Source organism: Coccinella septempunctata, chromosome 6, assembly GCF_907165205.1.
Source record: "Coccinella septempunctata chromosome 6, icCocSept1.1, whole genome shotgun sequence".
NCBI classification, from domain to species: domain Eukaryota; kingdom Metazoa; phylum Arthropoda; class Insecta; order Coleoptera; family Coccinellidae; genus Coccinella; species Coccinella septempunctata.
In genome coordinates, this window is record NC_058194.1 from 24,978,072 (window position 1) to 25,000,848 (window position 22,777).

At 35.1% G+C, this 22,777-nt stretch overlaps 3 protein-coding genes across 3 annotated transcripts in view; 1 reads left to right on the forward strand and 2 right to left on the reverse strand.

Annotated features, from left to right (window-relative positions):
• Positions 1-493: 493 nt before the first annotated feature.
• Positions 494-5,713, reverse strand: LOC123316105 (very-long-chain (3R)-3-hydroxyacyl-CoA dehydratase). The gene is made up of 5 exons (XM_044902079.1): positions 5,371-5,713; positions 4,131-4,247; positions 3,840-4,077; positions 1,265-1,610; positions 494-1,092 (listed from the first exon to the last, which is right to left on the reverse strand). The coding sequence occupies exons 1-5, from the start codon at positions 5,452-5,454 to the stop codon at positions 771-773; spliced, it is 1,107 nt and encodes a 368-aa protein (XP_044758014.1). The 5' UTR covers positions 5,455-5,713; the 3' UTR covers positions 494-770.
• A 240-nt stretch (positions 5,714-5,953) lies between these two features.
• On the forward strand, positions 5,954-9,815 carry LOC123316103 (DNA replication licensing factor Mcm2). Its single transcript, XM_044902077.1, has 12 exons — positions 5,954-6,165; positions 6,246-6,415; positions 6,470-6,656; positions 6,715-6,954; positions 7,016-7,227; positions 7,283-7,475; positions 7,563-7,998; positions 8,086-8,336; positions 8,416-8,672; positions 8,727-8,934; positions 9,055-9,393; positions 9,478-9,815. The coding sequence occupies exons 1-12, from the start codon at positions 6,154-6,156 to the stop codon at positions 9,610-9,612; spliced, it is 2,640 nt and encodes an 879-aa protein (XP_044758012.1). The 5' UTR covers positions 5,954-6,153; the 3' UTR covers positions 9,613-9,815.
• Positions 9,816-10,082: 267 nt separating this feature from the next.
• LOC123316104 (peroxidase) overlaps positions 10,083-22,777 on the reverse strand; it is a 28,608-nt gene continuing 15,913 nt past the window's right edge. Inside the window, exons 2-16 of the mRNA XM_044902078.1 lie at positions 15,346-15,543; positions 15,181-15,257; positions 14,981-15,071; positions 14,570-14,761; positions 14,133-14,329; positions 13,703-13,876; positions 13,539-13,617; positions 13,325-13,470; positions 13,063-13,190; positions 12,890-13,003; positions 12,642-12,774; positions 12,164-12,494; positions 11,676-11,807; positions 11,341-11,487; positions 10,083-10,269 (exon numbers count right to left, since the gene is read on the reverse strand). Coding sequence (XP_044758013.1) covers positions 10,149-10,269; positions 11,341-11,487; positions 11,676-11,807; positions 12,164-12,494; positions 12,642-12,774; positions 12,890-13,003; positions 13,063-13,190; positions 13,325-13,470; positions 13,539-13,617; positions 13,703-13,876; positions 14,133-14,329; positions 14,570-14,761; positions 14,981-15,071; positions 15,181-15,257; positions 15,346-15,543 — 2,260 coding nt within the window. The 3' untranslated portion in view covers positions 10,083-10,148. The remainder of the gene's footprint in view (positions 10,270-11,340; positions 11,488-11,675; positions 11,808-12,163; positions 12,495-12,641; positions 12,775-12,889; positions 13,004-13,062; positions 13,191-13,324; positions 13,471-13,538; positions 13,618-13,702; positions 13,877-14,132; positions 14,330-14,569; positions 14,762-14,980; positions 15,072-15,180; positions 15,258-15,345; positions 15,544-22,777) is intronic.

Consider the following 22,777-nt stretch of genomic DNA (forward strand, 5'->3'; position numbering starts at 1 on the left):
ATTCTGTCCTAATCTCCTTCTTATTATATTTCTATATTCTAATCGCCCCTCCATTTGATACTTACTTAACTTTTAAGTAAAGAAAAATCATATAAAGAAGGTAATATAGTATATATTATCAATAATCAGTATTACTATAAGATAAGAACTAGAAACAGATTTTAGTAGGTATTCAATGTCAAGTAAAATAAGTGATTTCTATGAAATTATGTGTAGTGTAGTTTTTGCTTAGTGAAGTTTAAATATTTTATCTATTTTGTATATTTATTTGTTCTAATATAAATGTTTTTTCTTTGTTCCTCTTTTATCTCTTTCAAGAGACTATACGGCAGCAATTACGTGATGAAAACAAAACGGAAAATAAATTTCAGTATACCCGATGCCGATCGACCGATAGTCAAATACGGCCGCTGTTACACGTGAACTGTGGTACGTCAGTAATCACTTTGAAATGATTTTAAAAAAAAGGTTCTACATAATTAGGATATTCCGATCAAATCAACAATTTATTGAACAACGAATTACAAACACAAATATTATACATCGTTTAAAAGAATGAACAAAGCTCAAATAAATGCATCGGTCGCAGTCTTATTACTCAACCAAATCCCAAGTCAGACACAGAGGTATTTATTTTATATTATTAATTATCGTTCTGGATTTGGAATGTCATCCTTAACCCTTTTTGAGCGTACTTAACCATGTAGAAAACTCAATCTGATTAAAATGAAAATTTTTGTAGAAGATCATCTTTCGTTGATTTGAATTTTTCAATCCTTCTTCTTCACTTTTCGATCTCCAAGTTTATGCTTTCTGGCTATGTACATGTGCCTTAGTAAGAGAGTAGATGTAGGAACTGTGAGAACAAGAAGGTAAAATCTCAAGACATACACGAAACTAAAAGTGAAATTCAACGGATTAGGCATTTCTATTGACCATTTTCCAGTTTCGTTTATCAGGACCAAGTTCTTGTAATTTATTATCATTTCACAAACCATGCCAACCGGATATAGAATGATCCAAGCATTGTATCTCAGCCATGTTAGCAGTTTGTTATTTTTTTCGAAGAGTTGACTAATATAATAAGGGTACCTGGAAGATGAAGATTAAAAAATCAATGGGAATATAACTCAGTAATCCTTCTGTTGTCTTGTGATATGAAATGCTAATATTTCGTTGCAGAATTAATTTGAATCGAAAATAAGTTGTTGAAACCGGCGAAAATCAAGGTTCACTGTTCAGTTGAGTGGCGAATTATAATTACCTTATTATTTCAATCGAGGACCAGGCTAAAAACAGGATGAACACAATTGGCTCTGTTTGAACTTTCGGTTCTCCACCTATCATTAAGAAGAGAACAAAAACTCTTCCTCCAACTTGGATGAAAGGAGCTATTATACCTCCCTTCATGAGGCCCAAAATTGGATGTGCGATTTCTACCAACTGCATTGTTTGCATGATATAAAATACTGTACTGACATGCTCGTAAGCCTTTGGGAAAAAATCGGTACCATCCTTCAAAAATTTCATCATCAGTACCACCCATATATAAAGGAATCCCAGGTACATGAAGAAATTGTAGCATGTTAAATATACTTTTCGTGCATCTTCTGAAATATCATCCTAATGTTAGCTAATGAGGAGTATAACTTAATATAATTAAAGTGAATTAAAAATATTCGGCTTCTCATCAGATTCAACCGGAAGTAACACTGAGACGAGAATATTTTAATTGAATGGATCTCGGCCATTCATTATGATCCAAGGTTCTTTAGATACTACTAGCGAAAATTTAGCGCGAAACAACCTCTATGTAATGAAATGTAATATCGCTGCGGCTGCGAATTAAGAAAAAGTTTCCTTCTAAGGGAGAGCGCCTACTAAAGTAGCGTAACACTGACATGGCACATACATGACAAAAGCGATGCAAAATAATAACTGAAACTTCACTCAGATGTGCGATATCTGAAAATCACGACCTCACTCTGAAGACCAAGACAGCTGTTTACAAAGCAGTGGTCCTCCCAACGCTTCTTTACGGAAGCGAAAGCTGGACGTCCTACAGGCGACATATTAAACAGCTTGAGCAAACGCAGCAACGTCATCTAAGACAGATAATGCACATCAGATGGTTCCACAAAGTTTCGAATGCAGAAGTCTTGCAACGGGCGAGTTGTACAACAATTGAGACTCAAGTAACGAGGGCCCGACTCAGATGGAGCGGCCACATTCTGAGGATGCAAGACACAAGGCTCCCCAAAATAGCTCTATATGGCGAATTCACTGAGGGAGCCCGGAAACCAGGAGGCCAGTATAAGCGGTTTAAGGATACACTACATCAATCCCTAAAATTAGTTAATGCCAATCATAACTGGGAACAACTAGCGTCAGACAGGTCACAGTGGAGGTCTTTGGTACACAGTTACAATGGAGAATCGAGAAGGATACAGCGGCGGCCAGATCTGGTTGGTGACTATCCATGCCCTGACTGTGGAAGGATCTGCAGGTCACGGTTGGGTCTCTTCAGTCACAGGAGGGCACACAGTCGTAACTAGCCCTAAGAAATTACAAGTCTGCTCGAAATTTTTTTTTTCTTCTTTTTGTAGATTTATTCCCGGTAACGGGATACAGCAATGAATGAATGAATGAAAATGAATCTGAAAATTATGAATCGCCTTTGTCATGTATGTGCCATGTCAGTGCTACGCTACTTTGGTGGGCGCTCCAAATTACATGGATTACTTATGTACAGAAAACACGAATTTTCTCATTATATTCCGATGTTCAATTGAATTCTTTAGAAATCATCCAAAATAATAAACTAAAACTGTGTCTAGAGAAGAGTAACTGGTGATCGGCTATCAAAGATAATTACCGTTTTTAACATCTTCATATTCGAGGCATTAACTAAAAATATATGACTTGGTTAAAAACCACACAAAAAATTTTTTTCACCCAAAAATTAATCAAGGATCAATAGTTAACATTGTCACCACTGCATGCTATTCTCTTGTCAAAAAACAATGTTGAAGAAATTATTTTTCCAAATGTATTAGAGGTTTAGTATAATGAAATTACAGGAAAAAATTTAAGCTTACCGTTTATTCTGAAATATATGTGCTCGGTTGCGATATGTTTCATTATGCGCAGTATAAAAACCACTGGTTAGTTGGAGAATTTTAAAGTGCAGAACAATTTGGTAGATGTGAATGATATTTAATTATGAGGCCATTATAATATAACAATCCATTCATTAACTCGACATAAAAAAGATAAAGAATTCCCAATTTGAAGATGTTATTCCAATTCTTGTTTAAATAACGTGGTACACATCAAGGTGAAAATGCATGCAAACAGAATTATGGGCGTCAACAAATAATTAAGACAATTTCGAACCATTTAGGCCAAATCAATCGATTTACCAAAGTGCGGAAAAGTAAATCGAAATGAACTTCGGTAAAAAAACGTGAACTTATTCAATTCTTATTTCGGTGATGTTAAATCAAAATACTCCAGGATGGTTGAACCAAAATTTTGTCGTTCTCTCTTGTACAAAATTTCACATTTTAACACTTTTTATAATTTGTCTTATTGTTTGTTCTAAAATCGGATTTAGAAATATGCCCACTATATTAAGTATGTAAAGAGCGTTGCGTTATTATTAGATTGAAACTATATAAAAAGTTTAAAATGAATGAAATGATTTGTAAAACCACCTGCACCTGCACTAATAGAAAACACCATGCCATATTGCCAACTAGATATATAGGATTATGCGAAAGCCGATTGCTGGATCGGATCAAAATATCGGGATAAAAGGGATTAATAATATGAAATACCTTTTTTGTATCCATATTCTTCTTTTTGAAGTTTTTCGAAAATATCTTGATGATGTTTGTATATATCACCCACACGCTCATTTGTTTCACTCAAATCCTCTGGCGATTGCCAACGATCGAAATCAATTTTAAGCCACTGCTGTTTTTGAGGCTGCGATAATAAACGTGGCCACCATTCCTTCTTCTGTTTCAGAATTACAAATGTAATATTTTTGTCTGTTATTTTATGCTTACTGTCCTACAATTTTGATATGAATGAGTTAGAGCGACAATTAAGATTATCACACTCACGTTTTTATTTATATCATCGTAAAAATCCACGTGGAAGCAATATCTATTATTTCCTCGTGCCCCATTACCTTGACAAGAAAAGTCCAGATATTTATCTTCAAGTTCAATTCTAACATCCTATAAATTACATAGATTGGTCATCCTGATATGTTGATAGTTCACTACCTATATACTTTTGAGGGTGAGGGCTAACCACCCTAGGAATATTCATAGTATTGAATAATAAATAATACCGTTTTTATTTTTTTTTGCCTTGGTGTTGATCAGCTTGAAGTTTAAACCTCCATCAACCGACCAACCTTTCGGAAAATTATCCAACTACGCCCATGACTTTGACGAAATATCAGCGGAATTCCGATCACACAAAGTGGAAAATTTTCTGGCTTCTCAGTGAAGCTATAGATACTAATTTTGAATTAAAATTTATATTGGCTGATTGGTTCCTTTCTTAGGTTTTATGGTGGACTTAGCAGAGCTCCTAAGAACTAAGACCTGAGAAATTGACCAATCTAATGGGCTCGTGAACGCCATTGGTCGCTTAGTTCTTAGTATGGAGGGTAGAGTAACATAGTTCTTAGTAAAGCTGTATGATCCCACCCTAATTGACAGATGGCGATCACGTGATCACCATGTGCCAATTAAATTAGTTCCTTTCTTAGGTCTTAAGTCTTAGCAACTTAGCAAATGGCCCACCATTAGTTCTCAGACCCGCCACATAAAGCCAAGGAGATTATAGTATAGTATAGAGTTTATGCAGAGTTACTAAGAACTAATATCTAAGAAAGGGGCCAATCTAAATGGCAGATGGCGTGCACGTGTTTGCCATCTGCACGTGAGATCGGTCTATTTCTTAGCTGCCAATTAGTTCTTAGTAACCCTGTATAGTATAAACTCACCATTAGATTGGTTCTTTTATTAGGTCTCAGTTCTCAGGAGCTTCGTTCATTTTATATAAATATTTAAAAAAATATTATTTCTCTCACATCATGAGATGCTAAAATTTAAAATTTGTGAGGGGGCCTCAAACAAGACATTGATCATCATTTATAGAAATATTACAAACACATTATACTGAATGAATGAAATACTTGCAGATTTGTAAGTGCAGCATACAGAAATGTATCTATTTTGGTGCTGAGTAAAACTGTATGAACCTACGATTGAAGGACCTATGGTCATCAGATTTGTGCTGACTACCTCAATCTCACAACATTCTCTGATCAAAAGAGTAACTACATACCTGCGAATCATTTAGTTCCACTTTGAGAAAAACATTTTTATCATTTTGTGCCCAATATACAAAAGGATTTAAGGGAGAAGTCATAGTAGTAGACGCTTTTATGTTATTAAATTAATGTAAATCGTTAAGTTTTCAATATTTCAGTATTCAATTACAAATGGTACAGTTTCGAGTTGACGCAAGCACCTTATTCTGAAAGTAATGATGTTTCCCTCAAAAGACATTAATCAGAATAACAATCAAAGTCCATTGTCAAGCATATCGTTGTTCTTGTAAAATATAATGTAAATTATGTAAAGATAGAAACGAAAGCGATGACATGAAATATTTTATGGGTTAGTTTTTTAAAGATTTGAGGTTAATTTGTTTTGACAGACGTCAAAGAAAATTTCCAAAACATTTTGCGAGAAAATTCAATTCCATATCGATTATGCTTCATGAAAATTAGATTTAGATATGTAGATATAGATATTTACCTTCTTGGATTCAAGTACAAAACAAGTAGTCGTTTAAAAAATGGATTTGATGTCTTCAATTTCAATATTTCCATTATTTCCCACAAGTTCAAGCTAAAGAAAATTCTATGAGTTTAGTCAAATCCGATTTCCCGCTCAAATACGGAATAGACAAATTGTTGGTGTAGAAGTTGTAAATCCCTCAAGTTTTTGTATAAAATATAAAAAAGGGTTTTATTGTATATATGCGTTATAGAATTATAGTATAATTTTCATATTATATACAATATATTCATCGACTCTATTTTAATTTATTGGAAATTTGATCATGTCGCAAAGTGTAAGCAAGAGATTGTTTTCAAATCTGTATTTTAGAGGCAGAAGGTAGAATGCTCTTATTTTGTTTTTTTATCATTGCAGCCTGAAATGAATTCCCCCTCAGAAAATCCCCAATCAGTACGTTCAAATATGTCTTCACCAGCTCAGGATTTGCCTCCATTTGAAGATGAGGCTGAGTTATTTGGGAATATGGACCAGGATATGTTGGATGAGGACGATGGGGAAGATCTCTTTGGGGATAATATGGAAAAGTAATTTGAGTTTCTGATGATTTTTGCATCGGAGTCATAAATTTTCTTTTTCAGTGATTATCGTCCTTTGCCACATCTGGATCATTATGATAGGCGTATTTTGGATGAAGACGATTATGAAAATATGTCCATATCTGATCGTCTAGCTGCTGAGGAGGAACTTCGCAGAAGGGACCGAGAAATGGGAATTCTTCGTAGAGACGACAGAGAATTATTCTATGATGAGAGCGATGAAGATGAGGTAATTTGCATTGTGATATCGATAGAGTTGTTCGACACAGATAAAATATTTTTTGTAGGATCCTCGTAGAAAAAGAAGAATGGCAGAGAAAGCTGTAGATGATAATGATACAGAAATGATTGAGTCTATTGAAAATCTTGAGGATACCAAAGGATATAGCATCAAAGAGTGGGTTGTTATGGTCGGTCCACGAACTGAAATTGCAAATAGATTTAAAAATTTCCTTAGAACCTTTGTTAATTCTAAAGGGCAGTATGTATTCAAAGAGAAAATAAGAAGAATGTGTGAAAACAATCAGGTGAATATTTTTACCCAGATGAGTGTTGGTTGTCTTTTTAATGTGAATTTTCGACTTTTAGTGTAGTTTCACTATAGAATTCTCCCATTTGGCACATAAAGAGCATGTTCTCGCGTATTTCCTCCCAGAGGCACCTTTCCAGATGCTGGAAATATTTGATGAAGTAGCTAAAGAAATAGTTCTTTCTATGTATCCGAGTTATGATCGTGTAACTAAAGAAATTCATGTGAGGATCTCTGATTTGCCCTTAATTGAGGAAATAAGAACTTTCAGGTGAAAATCAATATTTTTTCCATAACTTCTATTTGTAACTGTTTTTTTCATACAGGAAACTTCATATCAATCAACTCGTGAGAACAATTGGTGTAGTGACAGCCACAACAGGAGTATTACCGCAACTCTCAGTAGTACAGTTTGATTGTAACAAATGTGGTTTTGTACTAGGTCCTTTCGTCCAATCTCAGCAGAGTGAGGTTACCCCAGGGGCTTGTCCAGAATGTCACAGTACAGGGCCGTTTACTGTAAGTAGCTTGAAAAAGTAAGCACGTAATAAAATTTTAAGTGAATAAACTATGACGAGAAGTGAAATGAAAAAATATTTGATTTAGGTAAACATGGAGCAAACTGTGTACAGAAACTACCAAAAAATTACTTTACAAGAGTCACCTGGTAGGATACCAGCTGGAAGAGTTCCTCGATCTAAAGATTGTATTCTATTAGCCGATTTATGTGATAGATGTAAACCCGGTGATGAAGTCGATATTACTGGAATATATACAAATAGTTTCGATAATTCGTTGAACACAGACAACGGATTTCCAGTATTTTCTACCGTCGTTTTTGCTAATCATTTGGTTGTTAAAGACTGCAAGCAAATCGTTCAGTCTTTGACTGATGACGATGTCAATGCCATTATCAAAATGAGTAAAGATCACAGAATTGCTGATAGAATTGTTGCGTCCATAGCGCCCTCTATCTTCGGACACGATTATATCAAGAGGGCGCTTGCGCTTTCCTTATTTGGTGGGGAGAGAAAAAATCCAGGTTAGTACTGTTGTCCTGAACAGAATTCAACAAATATAATACTCATCAGAATCTTTGATGTTCCATCTTTACCAATTTGTCTTCTAGGAGAAAAACACAAGCTTAGGGGGGATATAAATGTTCTCATATGTGGCGATCCTGGTACTGCTAAATCGCAGTTTTTAAAATTTGCTGAGAAGATTGCACCGAGGGCTGTATTCACCACAGGACAAGGTGCCAGCGCGGTTGGTTTGACAGCTTATGTCCGTAAAAATCTGGCCAGCAAAGAATGGACTCTGGAAGCTGGAGCTTTAGTTCTTGCCGATCAAGGAATATGCTTGATAGATGAATTTGATAAGGTTAATAGATGCGTTGATATTAATTCTAATTTATCGAGGAAAAAATAATGCGGATGTTTTATATTATAAGATTTTGTAGATGAATGATCAGGATCGGACATCTATTCATGAAGCCATGGAACAGCAATCTATTTCCATAAGTAAGGCCGGTATAGTCACGAGTTTACAGGCAAGGTGTTCAGTTATAGCAGCGGCCAATCCTACAGGAGGTCGATATGATCCTAGTATGACATTTTCTGAAAACGTTAACTTGTCCGATCCCATCCTTTCCCGATTTGATATTTTATGTGTCGTTAGGGATGAAGTCGATCCTATTCAAGATCAACATCTTGCAAGGTAAATAATTGTCTGTTTACCTGTACTAAACATACTATAATCAAGATCGTAAAGATTTGTAGTTAACTCTCACATCAAGCATCACCCATCGAAAAAAGGTGAAGTTATCGACATCCCACAAGAGGAAGATGACCTGACCATTCCACAAGAAATGTTGAAAAAATACATAGTATATTCCAAAGAGAACGTTCATCCGAAATTACAGAAAATCGATACTGAAAAATTGGCCACTATTTACACTCAGTTGAGGCAAGAATCTATGGTAAGAATTGAAGACAGACCCTGCCATTTTATTTATTAGTACATATGTTTAAATGTGCCAAGTTAAATTGTGTAAACATACCATAGATATAGATTTTCATGGATAATTTTTTTCTGGTAGGCAACAGGTAGTTTGCCCATCACTGCCCGTCACATTGAAAGTATGATTCGTATGTCTGAAGCACATGCCAGAATGCATCTCAGAGACTATGTCCAAGAAGATGATCTCAATATGGCTGTGAGAATGATGTTAGAGAGCTTTATTGAAACTCAGAAATATAGTGTCATGAAATCCATGAAACAAGTATTCCAAAGATTCCTCATGTTCAAGAAAGATCATAGTGAATTGCTTTTCTACATTTTGAGGCAATTAGCGCATGATCAGTTGACTTTCATCGAGGCAACTAATGAATCAGAAGCTCTGGTTATAGAGATAAATGAAAGAGATCTCATGGACAAAGTAAGCAGTACTCCTTTGAATTTCTCAATTTTTCTGGATTTCCCTGTTTTCGACAGCATTATATGTGTTAATTACTTTTTTCAGGCTAAACAAATTGGTATCCATGACCTGAAACCATTTTACAAGAGTACCATATTCGAAAACAATCACTTTGTGTATGACGCTTCTAGAAAAGTCATTATTCATACAATACCAGAGACAACAACAGTTGAAGAATAGAAATATGGTTAAGACACTTCTGTACAGTTTTTTTTTCATACAGAATATTTTGCAAAATGTTTGTGCACTTAGTGTTCCAGTGACTAGTATATATTAAGATCTGTTTTCGAAGTTAGGTTAGGTTTTATATGAAACTACTATTTATTTGTAGTTTTTATAAATTGTTTTGTTCTTTTTATACACAATAAAAAAATTATTTCGTATCTTATTCTATACATACATACATACATGGGGACATCCATATTTGGCAGTTAATAAATAATATATTCACAACTCTAGGGAAATGAAATGAAAAGAAATAAATTTCAAATACTTAATGATAGGACGATTTTTAACATACCTTTTCGGTAATCTAAATAAAATACTCTTGAATATTGCTCTAAATTCGCGATTATAACCTATTTTCAATGTACAGTGTTTTAAGTAAACTAACCAAGATGATTTTGGCATCTGTGAAAGTTTGAGGAGAAGGGTAATACAAAGTAATGGCATCTGTACAACTTATTATCTAAAACTTCATGACTGTCACTGACTTATTACTTCCCCACTAGTGGGTCGAAAAAGCTGCTGCCGAAATGATCTCCACTTGGGAATTCAGCCCACTTGGATAAGTCGATACTTGGGATGACTCCACTTCTACAGGGCACTCTTGGATTACTGAAACGAAAAAGGAAAGGGATTATTTCACAGAACGCTTAAGGTTTAAAACATAGGCTACATCCTTCGATTAGTCATCAGAGGTAAATCTTTACATAATAAAGAGCAGAGCCTACTAGAATGAAACAGGCCGGGAAATTGCCCTGAAAACATTTCGTGTGTCCTAGAGGTAGTAGAGTCGATAGTTCACATTAGAAATTCTACCGGGAAACTTGATAGCAGACGTAAATTGTTCATGTCCTTTAGTTTTTGCTATGATCGATTGTTTTTTCAGCGCTTGAAGTGGTGATAAATGTTTAGATTACGACAACAGCGTTTGTGTAGTGTATTTGTTATGGAAAAATTCAACTTGGAGTTTGGAATGTCGATATCGTTTTGAATATGTACTAAGCCTCGTACTTGTGATGTTCCCACCTGGTTGCAGAAACATTAAAAACCCACAAATGAGGGGGTGTAGGTATTCAGATTTTCGAAGAAAATGGCTCAAAGTTGTTTTCAAATTAACGAAGACTAGTATGTATCATATATTTCGTAGATACACACATTTTGAAAGAACTCTGTTCCAATCACTGATAAATCATTTACTAATAAACCGTGAAAAATGTATAGATTAACTGATTATGCCTTCTTCAATTTTTCCAGATCAATCGAGTTACGTGTCTAATCTTATGCAGAGAAAGGAAGACAAATGTCAGTTTTTCAATTCGAAATTACATCGGAAACTGCTTGTTGCCTGTTGCTTATAAAACAAGTACAATACCTACTTGTCTATATATATGTACCCGTACCGACACTCCGATGGTAACAATTGTACACTGTGCTAATTGTACAAATCACAATAATGGATAAACAACGGCACAATCTAACTTTCCGGCCTGTTTCATTCTAGAAGAAGTGTTGAAAAGTAGCAGAAAAACAAAATTTTATTATGGTTAGGGCTGTTACGGGTTATGATATAAAAATAGTAGGTACCTATGTAATATGACCATGGTATCAAAGAATACAAAAATACAGTCGAAAACGCCTATATCGACATGCAAAACTTTGAAAAAAACGTAAAAATATACTTACATCTCATGGTCTGGCAACACCATTGGATAAAGCTGTATGCTGTCTATCAAATCTGTGTTGTCGCAAATGATACGAGCTAGTCGAGCCTTTCTTACTTCATGAAGTTGTTCAGGTGTGAAAGATGATGGTTGATTTGGAAGTTCATACCTGCGAAACACACGTATCTGAGTATACATATTTTTTATTCATAAAATATAATTATCTGGAACATTTCATAATTCTCAATGGTGTCCATAGACACCCCTTCATGAAGGCGCACTAGAGGTAAACTTTCCATCCTGCGTTCTTTATTTTACTAAAACTAGAACAATGAATAATAAGAAATAATCAATTACCAGAAACGGTCTCCTCTCCTTGAGTAACTGAATTGAGTGGCGATAATACAAGCGAAGGTTGGCCCTAACATGCTGCCAGGGAGGGGTCTTTCTGATACTCCACCGGACCACAAATCTACATCACTTGGATGCCTGAAAATTGAAAGAAGAAAATAAAAAGCATGCATTTGCATGGTTATAACCGAAGGTCATCTCTTTAAGAATCTTTTACATCAAATAAAGTATAAGCAAAGATATAATCTTTTGTATAAGTGAAGCAGGCTTAAAACAGTACTGGTAAGTCAAAGCCAGTTTGTCTCTGTCAAAGACCCGGTTTCCACATGATGATACGTACTGCGCTTGAGCGAAAAAACCTTCAGTGTATCAGCCACACATCATGATTGCAATCAAAATTCGTGTTTAGTATGACGAAGTTTCCATACGTCAGATATATGTGATATGTTATTGCACAAATTTTTAGGTGAGGGGTTCAATTTAAATTCACTCACGCAAAAATGGAAGTATATTTCCTGACTGTCTCGTTGGGCATAGATCCGAACAAATCCTCGAAAGTTTCAGCTCCTGGAAGGCCGCAGAATTTCCTGAACTCCATGTATCCAGGAAGACCGAACTCCCTACCTCTCTGCATGTTGAAACTGACCAAATCCATGCCGAACCTTGCTCCTACCTTTTTGAATAAATGGTTCGTTACTTCTTGAGTGATAGAATCGTCCATAGCCTGCGCCACTTGATTCATCAGACCCATTATGTACTCGTCGAAAATACCTGGACGGTACAGGTCGAACGGTCTACGGATGAGGTCGGAGAGTCGTTTTGAGGCTGTAACATACGAACGAAATTAGGCTAAAAACTGAATTGCCTGATTTTCACTACATTTGCTCCGCTATAACAAGAGCATCTTTAGGTGGCTTAATTGTGAGAGTCAATAGCTAATTGCGTCAGTTGTGAGTATTTGTAAATCCTTACCAATGAATTTGTGAGCTTTGCTCCATCTTTCGACGGCTGTTGGCAATAATGAATGGCCAAATCTATAAGCTGCAGCTGCGAAAGCGTCAATAACGTTGGGGTTTACATTTGGATCATAACCATCCCAGTAACCCTAAAAGGAAAACAACGTATTATTATGCGATTTGAGATCAAGTCTGTGCATTTTCTGAATTAGCAGAAAATATTCAAATTTCAGAAGGACCATTTTGGATTAAGACAAGACTCACGTCTTTTTGAAGCAATAAGCCAAACTTCTGCATCACGTCTTTTCCAAGCAAAATTGGTAGGAACTCATTGTAAGTGATGTGTTGAACAATGGCGATATTGATCCTTCTTGCTTCCTGTAAATATGACCAGTTTAATAAGTATCAAAGAATGTTGATCGAATTATGAATATTACTTGGAATAGAGTTTCATCGTCCCAATGGGGATTTACTTGGGCTAGCCCTTTAGCCAATCTGTTATGTTCTCTTGCCATCAAAGTGTGCATGCAGGTCAAGACCAATTGCTCATTGACACGAATTTCCCCTGAAAGTCAAACGAATGCAGTTTTCCACTGATATAATACACTAGGCAACTTGAAAATAAAAACACCTTTGTTTCATTTGGCATATGAAACCACCACCACCCCAATACTCAATGTACTGAGTGCTTATTCTTACCTGCTTCAAAACAAAACATGGAACTGTTAGGTCTGGTGCATCCTTCATCTGGCACATCCAATTTTAGAGGCAGTAAATCTTTCAAACCGTATTCCCTGAAAGCTGGATTCATCCTTAACAGACCACCGAATCCTTCTCGTAGTTTCCTTTGATAAAAAAAACATGTTTTATTCGAGATAATTCAAAAATAAGTTTAGGTAGGTATCTGATTTACCTTGCTTCGTAGTCAGTTTTACCATAGACAGTGTTAGCATCAAGAACTCCAGTGAGCGTATTGAAGGGTACCCTAGAACCTTAATAAAAATATTATGATAAAATTATTGACCCCAAATGTTATATGAAATTTTGTATGCATGCAGGGGCTTGCTAATAACACACCTAGTCTACATCCAGGTCTAGCTGCAGGGAATCCTCTTACGAAATCAATGCATTTAACGCCAAACAGCCTGTAGAAGTAATCGTCTTCTGGTATTCTTATTTCATTACAGTAAGGGTGCTTTAAATGCGGGGGACGGTTGCAGCATTCTTCAGGATCGTTTCTGTTTCTAGGATCTGTGGAATGAGAGGAAGAAATTATATAGAAAGAAGTTTTACAAGTACCTAAAATATGCTATATTTTTCGATGTGTGAGTCAGTTCAGTTTATCAAATAATCTTAAATTATTCTTCTTTTTCCACTTAATCTCAAGTTGCATGTAATTATGCACTTTCTACTGATAGCTACCTAATTTGAAACGAACGAAAAGTGAATCAATCTCACCATCTGATCTGATCAGAATTAGGAAGTATAATTTTATAGTGCTACTGACCTAAGGGAGTGGCGGTCAATGTATAATCGTGATCCATGAATTGACCCCAAGCAATAATCATAACAGTTCCAGCATGATCGTGGAAACCATCGTCAGGGTGCATGGTCCTCGATACAACTCTTGAAGGTGGCAGATCATGGCCCTTTACAGAGATACGTGGTGCATTCATGCCATCAGCGAATAAAGGTCCCAATAATCTGTGAAAAAAATTCACGTGTGACATTTTTCTGCGTATAACACAAAAAACTTTATATTTCAAATATTTCCCTGTTTCAGTTTGAAGAAAACTAATGAATCCATAGGTATAATTTAGATCTAACACTTTTCTAGTTTTCACTGGTCCAAACTCGATGTTTTTTTGAAAATGATTAGGTGTTAACACCAATGAGTAATCATTATTGCCGATCCATCAAAGACCGATTGCCTAAAAAACTCACCTCGTGAATGGAGTATTGATAGAACCCCATGTTGGATGCTCCAAGTTAGTACACAGACCATCTAATCGTCGGTATTTACCAGCTCTACATTCCACATTCGACAAAAATGGAGGACACACTTCTCTAATCAGGGTTTTGGAGGTATCGATCAGGGGTAAACCTTTTTCGATTTCTTCATATGTGAGACCGTACCTGGAAAATTATTTATACTCTTTCGAATGCTCTTGTCCTTTAATCGTACTTTGCAGAAAAGTCTTCTTTTTAAAATATAATAAATAAAGTGAACTATTTGAGTGAGTCACTCTGTAAAAGCATCACTTTTATAATAATAAACGTCGTATTTTCTGTCAGTTCTTTGGAAGGTTCAACTTAATTTTGAGTCATTCGCTATGTTTGAAGATGCAAACTTACGTTCTTGCAAGATTTATGGAAATATCCAGAAGGAGTTCTCCAACTGTTGCAACATCTTCAGGCTTCCAATGGTCATGTGGTTGTGCCACTCCTGATGGAATGGAAAAAAAATTTAGGGGTGATATATAGAAGATGCAATATTTCTGTTAGTTTTCAGAGATTAATTAATCCAATTCAAAACTATCTACAAATTAACATACTTATTCTTTTCCTCGCATCCAAATAAGCAGCATTCACTGCGTCATAGGTGATACAAGTTCCACCAGCGTTGTAATTGCTATAACACGAAAGAGATTCAGTTAAATCGATGCCTACATCGAAAGTTTAAAGAGCAAAATTTAAAAAAACATTTTTTTTTCACTTACTGAGGGGTGCCCCTCAATAAATTGAGGGAGTAATCAAATTGACTGCTCCTTCCGGCACCGTTCACAACAAGTGCACAGTCTCCTCCCGAACCTACTCCAAATTCTATAGGTGCCTCGAATTGAATTGCTGAAACTGCTCCGATGAAAATGAGAATTGTTAACATCGCCATCTTCGTTAAATCAGGCGGTCCCTCTCCCCTGGAATCAGAAATGAATGAAAAATATAGAAAGTATGTACCAAAAAAATATTATATTCCCACATATCGCTAATTCTTAATTATATGGCTTATATGGTGTGGCTTTACGAGTACAGCGTGAGTCTTTGACTCGTAAAAATACAGTAGATTATTGAGGTTAAAAGTAAGACAAAATCTACTTTAAAATATTTGTACGAGTCAAAGACTCTCCCTGTGTGTTATGTTATCCTATAAGCGCATAAGCACTCGTATAAAAATATGAGGTAGGAACTGGCTGAGTGAACCTTTTTGATGATTCCTCATCACATAGACATTCTGAGTTCTGAGCTTGCTACACATTTATGGCAGATTCTCGGTGATTGTGATCAAAGTAAATAAATAAATCCGAGGGAAGAGTCTAAAAAATGATTAGGAAATCACATTGACCCCGTAGAGCGTTCTCCATTCACTGTCGTCTTCAGTGCAGACATTAGAAGTTATCTGACATCATCAAACAAGATTTATCTATATTTCAGCATCTTAAAGTAGATAACAGTAATTTAATTGCTTCGTCTAGTCCGCAATCCACAAGATTCATATGAAAGTGAAGGTATTCTCTCTATAAGTCGTTCATTTCCTGTATTTAACAAGGTCAACCTATTTATTGGGAGGAAAATGTCGATTTTCCGAGTAAAATAACCAAATTCTAGATTAAAAGTGATCTCATTAGAAATTTGTCGTAATAATGAAGAGTCAATTTATTGATAGGTATCTACTATTTCTCTGTTCATTTATATGTAAAAATATGGACGCTTTATTTTTTCTCAGATAACGATTTATTTCACTCCCACGACCAGGGCTGATTTTGATATCTATTTCCGATTTCTTCACGATCCGTTAACTATTATGGATATTAATTAACAGTTCAACCTTGATCTATAATATTTGCAATTTTTTTTGCTATCATTGATTGTTGGTTTCTCAGTTTCGTGATGTAATAAAACAAGGTATTTGTAAGATTGTAGACGAGGTAGTCAACCGGAAAGGGGAAAATAACACCTACTCATTAAAGCTTGATTCTGTGGGTGCAGGCGTATTCCTCTGAAGGCAAAACTGTATGAAGTTGATTGTTATTGTATTGGATTATGGCGTTTTCAATCAGCCGTTGGATAATTGAGTTCAATGAGTTCATTTTCTTCCTATATAGAGCGTTCATGTTGTGAGGTCTCATAAATGGATATTTGAAGTTTTAATTATAGTTGAACACCAATGGATTCGATATTTATGGCAGAAATCATTTTTTAAGAGCAGATATATCTTAACAGATTTGCTCCCTTCAAAAATAATATAATAAGGCTTCAATCTAATTCATACAGATCTCAGCAGTATAACTTCCACTCTGAACAAACCTATATGCTAATGAAAAAGAGTGAAAGACTTCAAAAAAGTGAAATTTTCTGAATAGTCATGTGCGATGTTGAAATCGTTTATTGTTCAAACTAACTATAACAACCCACATTGTTTTAGACTCAATCATTCCATCTTATCTACATTTTACGGTATGTTTCAAGTACCCACGAAATGTGAGAGTCTTTCAACCATCAGCCATTCCCCAGATAAAGATCGAACATTGCTCCATTAATCCATACTCGTTGTTGGGCCATATCCGAATCGAAATATTAACTTGCAACTTTTAGACCCTACATATCTTTCGTAAAAATCGCTTTGCGAAATGCGTTTTGTGCGAAATTGAGAAGAAATCCAGAGTTGCAAAACGTTTCTAAACAGCAGATTCAAAAGAGAGCGTGTTTTCTCTGGCGAAATGAGAGGAGTGAGCCCCTGTGAACTCGAGTTACTCTGATTACACGTTTTCTTGTTTCAACTTCCTGACTGGCCTTTCGAACCTCCGTATGGTTTCGATCAATTTAATCTTCGATTGCGGACGCTAATTATTCGTTGTCGATGATTCTAGAGGAAGAATAGAAACGTCAAGGATCCCTTTGTTCGATCTGTGCAGGATTGTTGCGGAAGAGTTAACGCTTTGAAGGATTTGTCTTGATCGGGGTTGGGCAGAAAACGGATTTTAATTTAGCCCTCCAACGCCTCCACTAAAAATTGAGTGCATTTACCTTGAAACTAAATTTTGAGAACCTAGGTATTGCAAAATTAGTTTCATAATTCACTGATGTCTTGATGTCTATCGAACATTCCTGAAACACTTGTGATTTATAAATCATAATTGACTGGTCGATCAAATTTGTAGTGCTTCATGGAATGTCAAAACCCCCCAAGCTCAAAAACGGTTGTCATAGAAATGACAATTATGATTATTTCATAAAAATCTGTCAACAGTCATGAACGAAGTATATTCTTCTACTAGTATATTATGTCCTTTATTCACTTGGATAATTTCCCCAACCGGACATTGGCTCGTTTGGTCTGTCACGTGAATGATAGCCAACATTATATACTCGTTGATGACGTTGAATAATACATACTTTATTATTAAGCTATATTATTAGATTTTTGAAACTGAAAAAATTCTATTTATGTAGTTTTCCTGGCCCTAAATGAAATGTGACTCCTTATGAAAAAAGTTTGCCTACCTTAGCAGATTTCTTTTAGTTCACACAAAAAAGTTTACCTGAAAAAAGTTTCGTGTACCTAATATACAGTTGAATATAGGAGTCACCTAAAATTTTCGAAATTACATGTTCATAATAGTTTTATAAGTTTTTTTAATAGAGAGTTGGCCCTGATATGACTGGAATACAACATGAGCACTATGAACAGGATGTCGACTAGAAATTGAGGACTCCTCAGGACCAAATTTTGAAGTAAAAAGTGAAAAATGATAACCAAGTGCAATAATATTAAAACTGCATAAAACCAAAACGTTCTTGAAAGTAGAAATGTATCAAATGTTAGCAAAAAATGAATCCAAAATAGATTTCTTTTTTCACGATTAATCATTAGGAATCAATAATTACAGATGTTAATTTTTTGATATGTAATTGCAAGTTTTCTTTCGTGATTTACAGATATGATAGAGCAAGCTGATGCGCAACAAATTGATGTCGGGTTTAAAGTCATTACTCTTGAAGCATAACTGATTTACTTAGTGCATTTTAGAGATAAGAAGTCTCTGAGCCGATCAACATCGACAATTAAAAACCGAGCTACCTATTCATTACGAATATAAAAAAATGGATCCTAGATAAAAATACAACTAATCAATCTAATTTACACTTAATAACAGCGTTGCAATGCTTACTCAATTTTTAAAACATGCCTTTCATCTAACGTTAACTGCCTACCATAGATCTTATCTTGTCATGCGATGCAAATTCTTATTCAAACACATCTAAAGCTGAATTTACGGTATGTTTTTGTATCGATTCTGCTGCTTATCTTATGTAATATTACAACACGTCCAAGTCAACCTTCGCAAAAACTATTGGAAAATCAAATACCAATGAGGCAATTCAAATTGAGAGCAGTTAATTATTGCGAGCTTATGAGCTATCGATCTTTAATGTAACTGGATTAAGGCAAGAGGGCGTCCTTGTGCTCTTGACATTGCCGACAGCAACGGCGATTCTTAACTGTGAAACATGCAGAAGGTGTGTCCTCACAAAGAGCTCCCTAAATCGAAACTTGTGTAATGCTCTTCCGATACATGCTGAATCAGATCAATGTCAATTCTTTCAACGGTTCAAGTCAGACTGAGGCAATTCAATTCCAAGAGGATTACGCCAAAGAAAAGAAGGTCAAAATTGTCGGAATAATTTTCAAAATCTTATGGGTTGATAATAATCAAAAGCTGTTTCAACCTTAACTCTTGGACGCAAATCTTTCTGCCATTTATGCCATAAATTTATGACCTCAGTCTGTCTGCCAATATAGGGCGGTACAATGTCTGACAAAATTGATAAGATTCTTCAAGTAAACATCAGATCCAGAAGATATGCCTGCCAGTACTCTGGGAAGTCTATTTTTTGAAAATACGACTATATTCTATAAATCCCAAAATCCTTTAACAATTGACACACTATTCCATTCATTATGCTTGAACGTGGCAATACTGGCTCAAGACTGCCAGAGATCACCCTGTACATATTTTCGAATGCACTCATTCATCGATGTGGTGCAGCTGAAGACGCTTTTAAGATAACTCTCGAATCGGAGACTTATCAGATTGACCTCGATAAGATCTAGTTCTGTTTTCTCTAGGGTAAATTATGATGCTTTCATTTCGATTCCTTCCAAGATATCTGGCATAACTGCCAGATAAAAATAACTCTTTCTAAGTCCGAGAATAGAAATACATGATACCGGTTCAGAGGCTGTAAAGAGAATACATGATTTGCCTTTATGGTGCAAATCAAATCTGATGAATAGTGATAGTTATGAGAACTAGATCTAGCTATTAGTCATAAGTCTCAATAAAATGATAATAAATAAAGCATTCAAGTTGTTCCTACCAAATCGCATATTCTACCTAAGCGCATACAAGATTCTGTGGAAGTAATGAATTGGGATACAGATGAATTATATTTATTTCAGTGTTTCTTGCACCAAAACGAATAATGTTCTTTTAAGTTCTTTCGATTAACAGTCAGAATCAACGTTTTTTCTCGATGGTATCAATGTTTTCAGGATATTTTACTCGCTCAACTAGAATCTGAGGACCATTATTTATAGGTATTCAATCTGATGTGATCGAATTTATTATTAGGAGGTGATATAGGGGAGAAATAAATGAAGTGATCGTACTCCTTTCAGTCTGAACATCTAGCTTATCATCGTGAGAAAAAGCTGATTTCTCCAATAAAAAAGTTCCAAATAAGACTCAGTCGACAGTTATAACCCTATTTCCTTATTGCAGGTTGAGCGAGGTCATTCGAACATATGGCCAAAATTATAACTGTAGTAATGAAAATATTATAGCTTTTACTCTTTATGGACATTAATTCGTAGTGTGCGGGTATATAATTCATAAAATTAAAGACATGGTATATTTTCATCTGAACATGGAACCTGCTATTAATATTCACTTTCACAGCTTCCTATGTCTGTGTATGAAAGAGAATTTGCTGAGACAGTATTCCTACTGATTAATTGATGAAGCTAGAGAATGAAATATGGATGATATATATGTGACAGAATTATTAGTAATGTGACAATTTCATCCATTGAAATGAATCACATAGCCAACTTGATTGCCCTGGCAGGATTCATGAGAATGTTGCGATTATTGCTGTAAATCGCTGAAAGATGACTGGTGAAACCATAATATGAATAAACATTTCATCGGTAAAGATACGGCATTTTTTTATCACCCAGTGTAATACTGGGCCTTTATTAATTTATATAATAAGAAAAATGTTCACATGAATTATTCATGTGCAAAATAGAGACATCAGAATTAACACTATAATTTCAGGTTTACTCGACCACCTTTTTTAATATCTATATTGAGGAAGGCAGAAGGTGGCCTACTTTTTTTACTTCATTCGTTCGTTGCAGTACTTCTTTTTTTCGCAAAGGTCGCTGATCTCGTTAATTTCGCCAAATAGCTGTCACTTTTCGATCGCAACAGGATAGAAATTTCATTGAGTTCAGGATTTATTATCTGTATTGCAGATCATACATGATATGATCCGACCTGCCTAAGCTGGTTTTCTATGGCATTGAAAACGAGGTGCGTATGAATTTAAGGTATTTAAATGCCATTTGATGAATTACCTTGCCCAATATTGCATAAAGCTTTCTCAGTTTTGGTCCTTGAATGAAGCGAGAAAGGATACTGCAATTTTCCTATTTTCTCTCCAAAGCTTGCTTGCATGTTGACCCTGATTTGATGAATATGAGTGAATAAGTAAGGAGTACTCAGAATTATTCCATACTTAGAATATAGATACATGGAATGGAAAATAAACATTCCAAAGACTGGAGTGAGATAGTTGCTTAGTGTCGCCAATCACAATTGAGACGTTGATGATCATTGGCGCATCAATTTTCAATACGAATAGACAGGACGCATGTGAATTTTTCAATAAAACGCCACTGCCTTAGTGTCACTCTAGACAGAGAAACATCGAATGTGTGGACTACAAACAATTCATTCTTAGCACTGAATGGTCATTCCATGTATCTATGTTCTAAGATTCCATATGATTGACAGATTGAATGAAAAAAATGTCAATGACATTAAACTCTGAAGTAACCCTTAATAGAGAGGAAAAATTTTGCTAACAGATTAAAGAAGTAAGTTCAGGAATGAATCCTCTCTCAATTCGATTAAAAGTAAACAACCCAAAGTCATTGGAGTTTAGCTAAAATTAGAATTTTCATGGAAAATACGGAGCATTGACAGTAAATATTTTCAGACCGGTTAAATGTGTTGATTATCGTTGAAGTTGTATTTTACAACAATGGAGTTAGTGGAGAATACCAAAGATGACCATAATGGTATGGTAGGAAATGAGTGTTCTTCCCAAAAACTTATTCAATTGAAAAAAGAAAATGCATAATATGGAAACAAGATTAATTGATAAGCATTCCTGGGATCGTGAATTTGCCAACAAATTAGTTATACACTCGTTTCTCAAGTTAAATTCATTTCCATAAATACGACGAACGCACTTATTTTCACTTCGATGAGAAAATAGAGAAAACTTGAGTACCTATACGTGTTCGTCTTTTCATGTTGGATTCTTGAATGATTTTCTCTTATTAGATCCAATGGAAACGAATTCCATTATATGGTGATTTTGAATCATTGTTCATATCATTCTAGTTCTCTAGAGTTCTATCTTTCTGAGATATCATAAGCAATAAATAGTTATTTAATGCAAAGCATGGGTAAGAGAACTGGAACTTTGAAATAAATTGATGAATTCCCAGAGTTGGATAAATCTTTATGCCAGTTGGAATCCATCGTTCAAATGCCTCATTTAACATCATTTTGTTTGTGTATTTTTTGTACCATACCACCAAGAACAATACCCAAGATAATCTCTACAAAAAATCGATGAATTTCTCATCAAAAAAACTATAAAATAAACAGAAATATACACAAAATACTCTCGAAATTAAAAGAAGGAAAGCACTCAAGAAACACCAACTGGTTTAAATAATCAAAAAGCCATATATAAGTTTTAATATGGAAATAAGGTTTTTTGAGAGGACCTGGGAAGCTTATTAATTGTAGTTTTTGCTTACTTTTTCGAATTTAGTTGATTTCAATATCT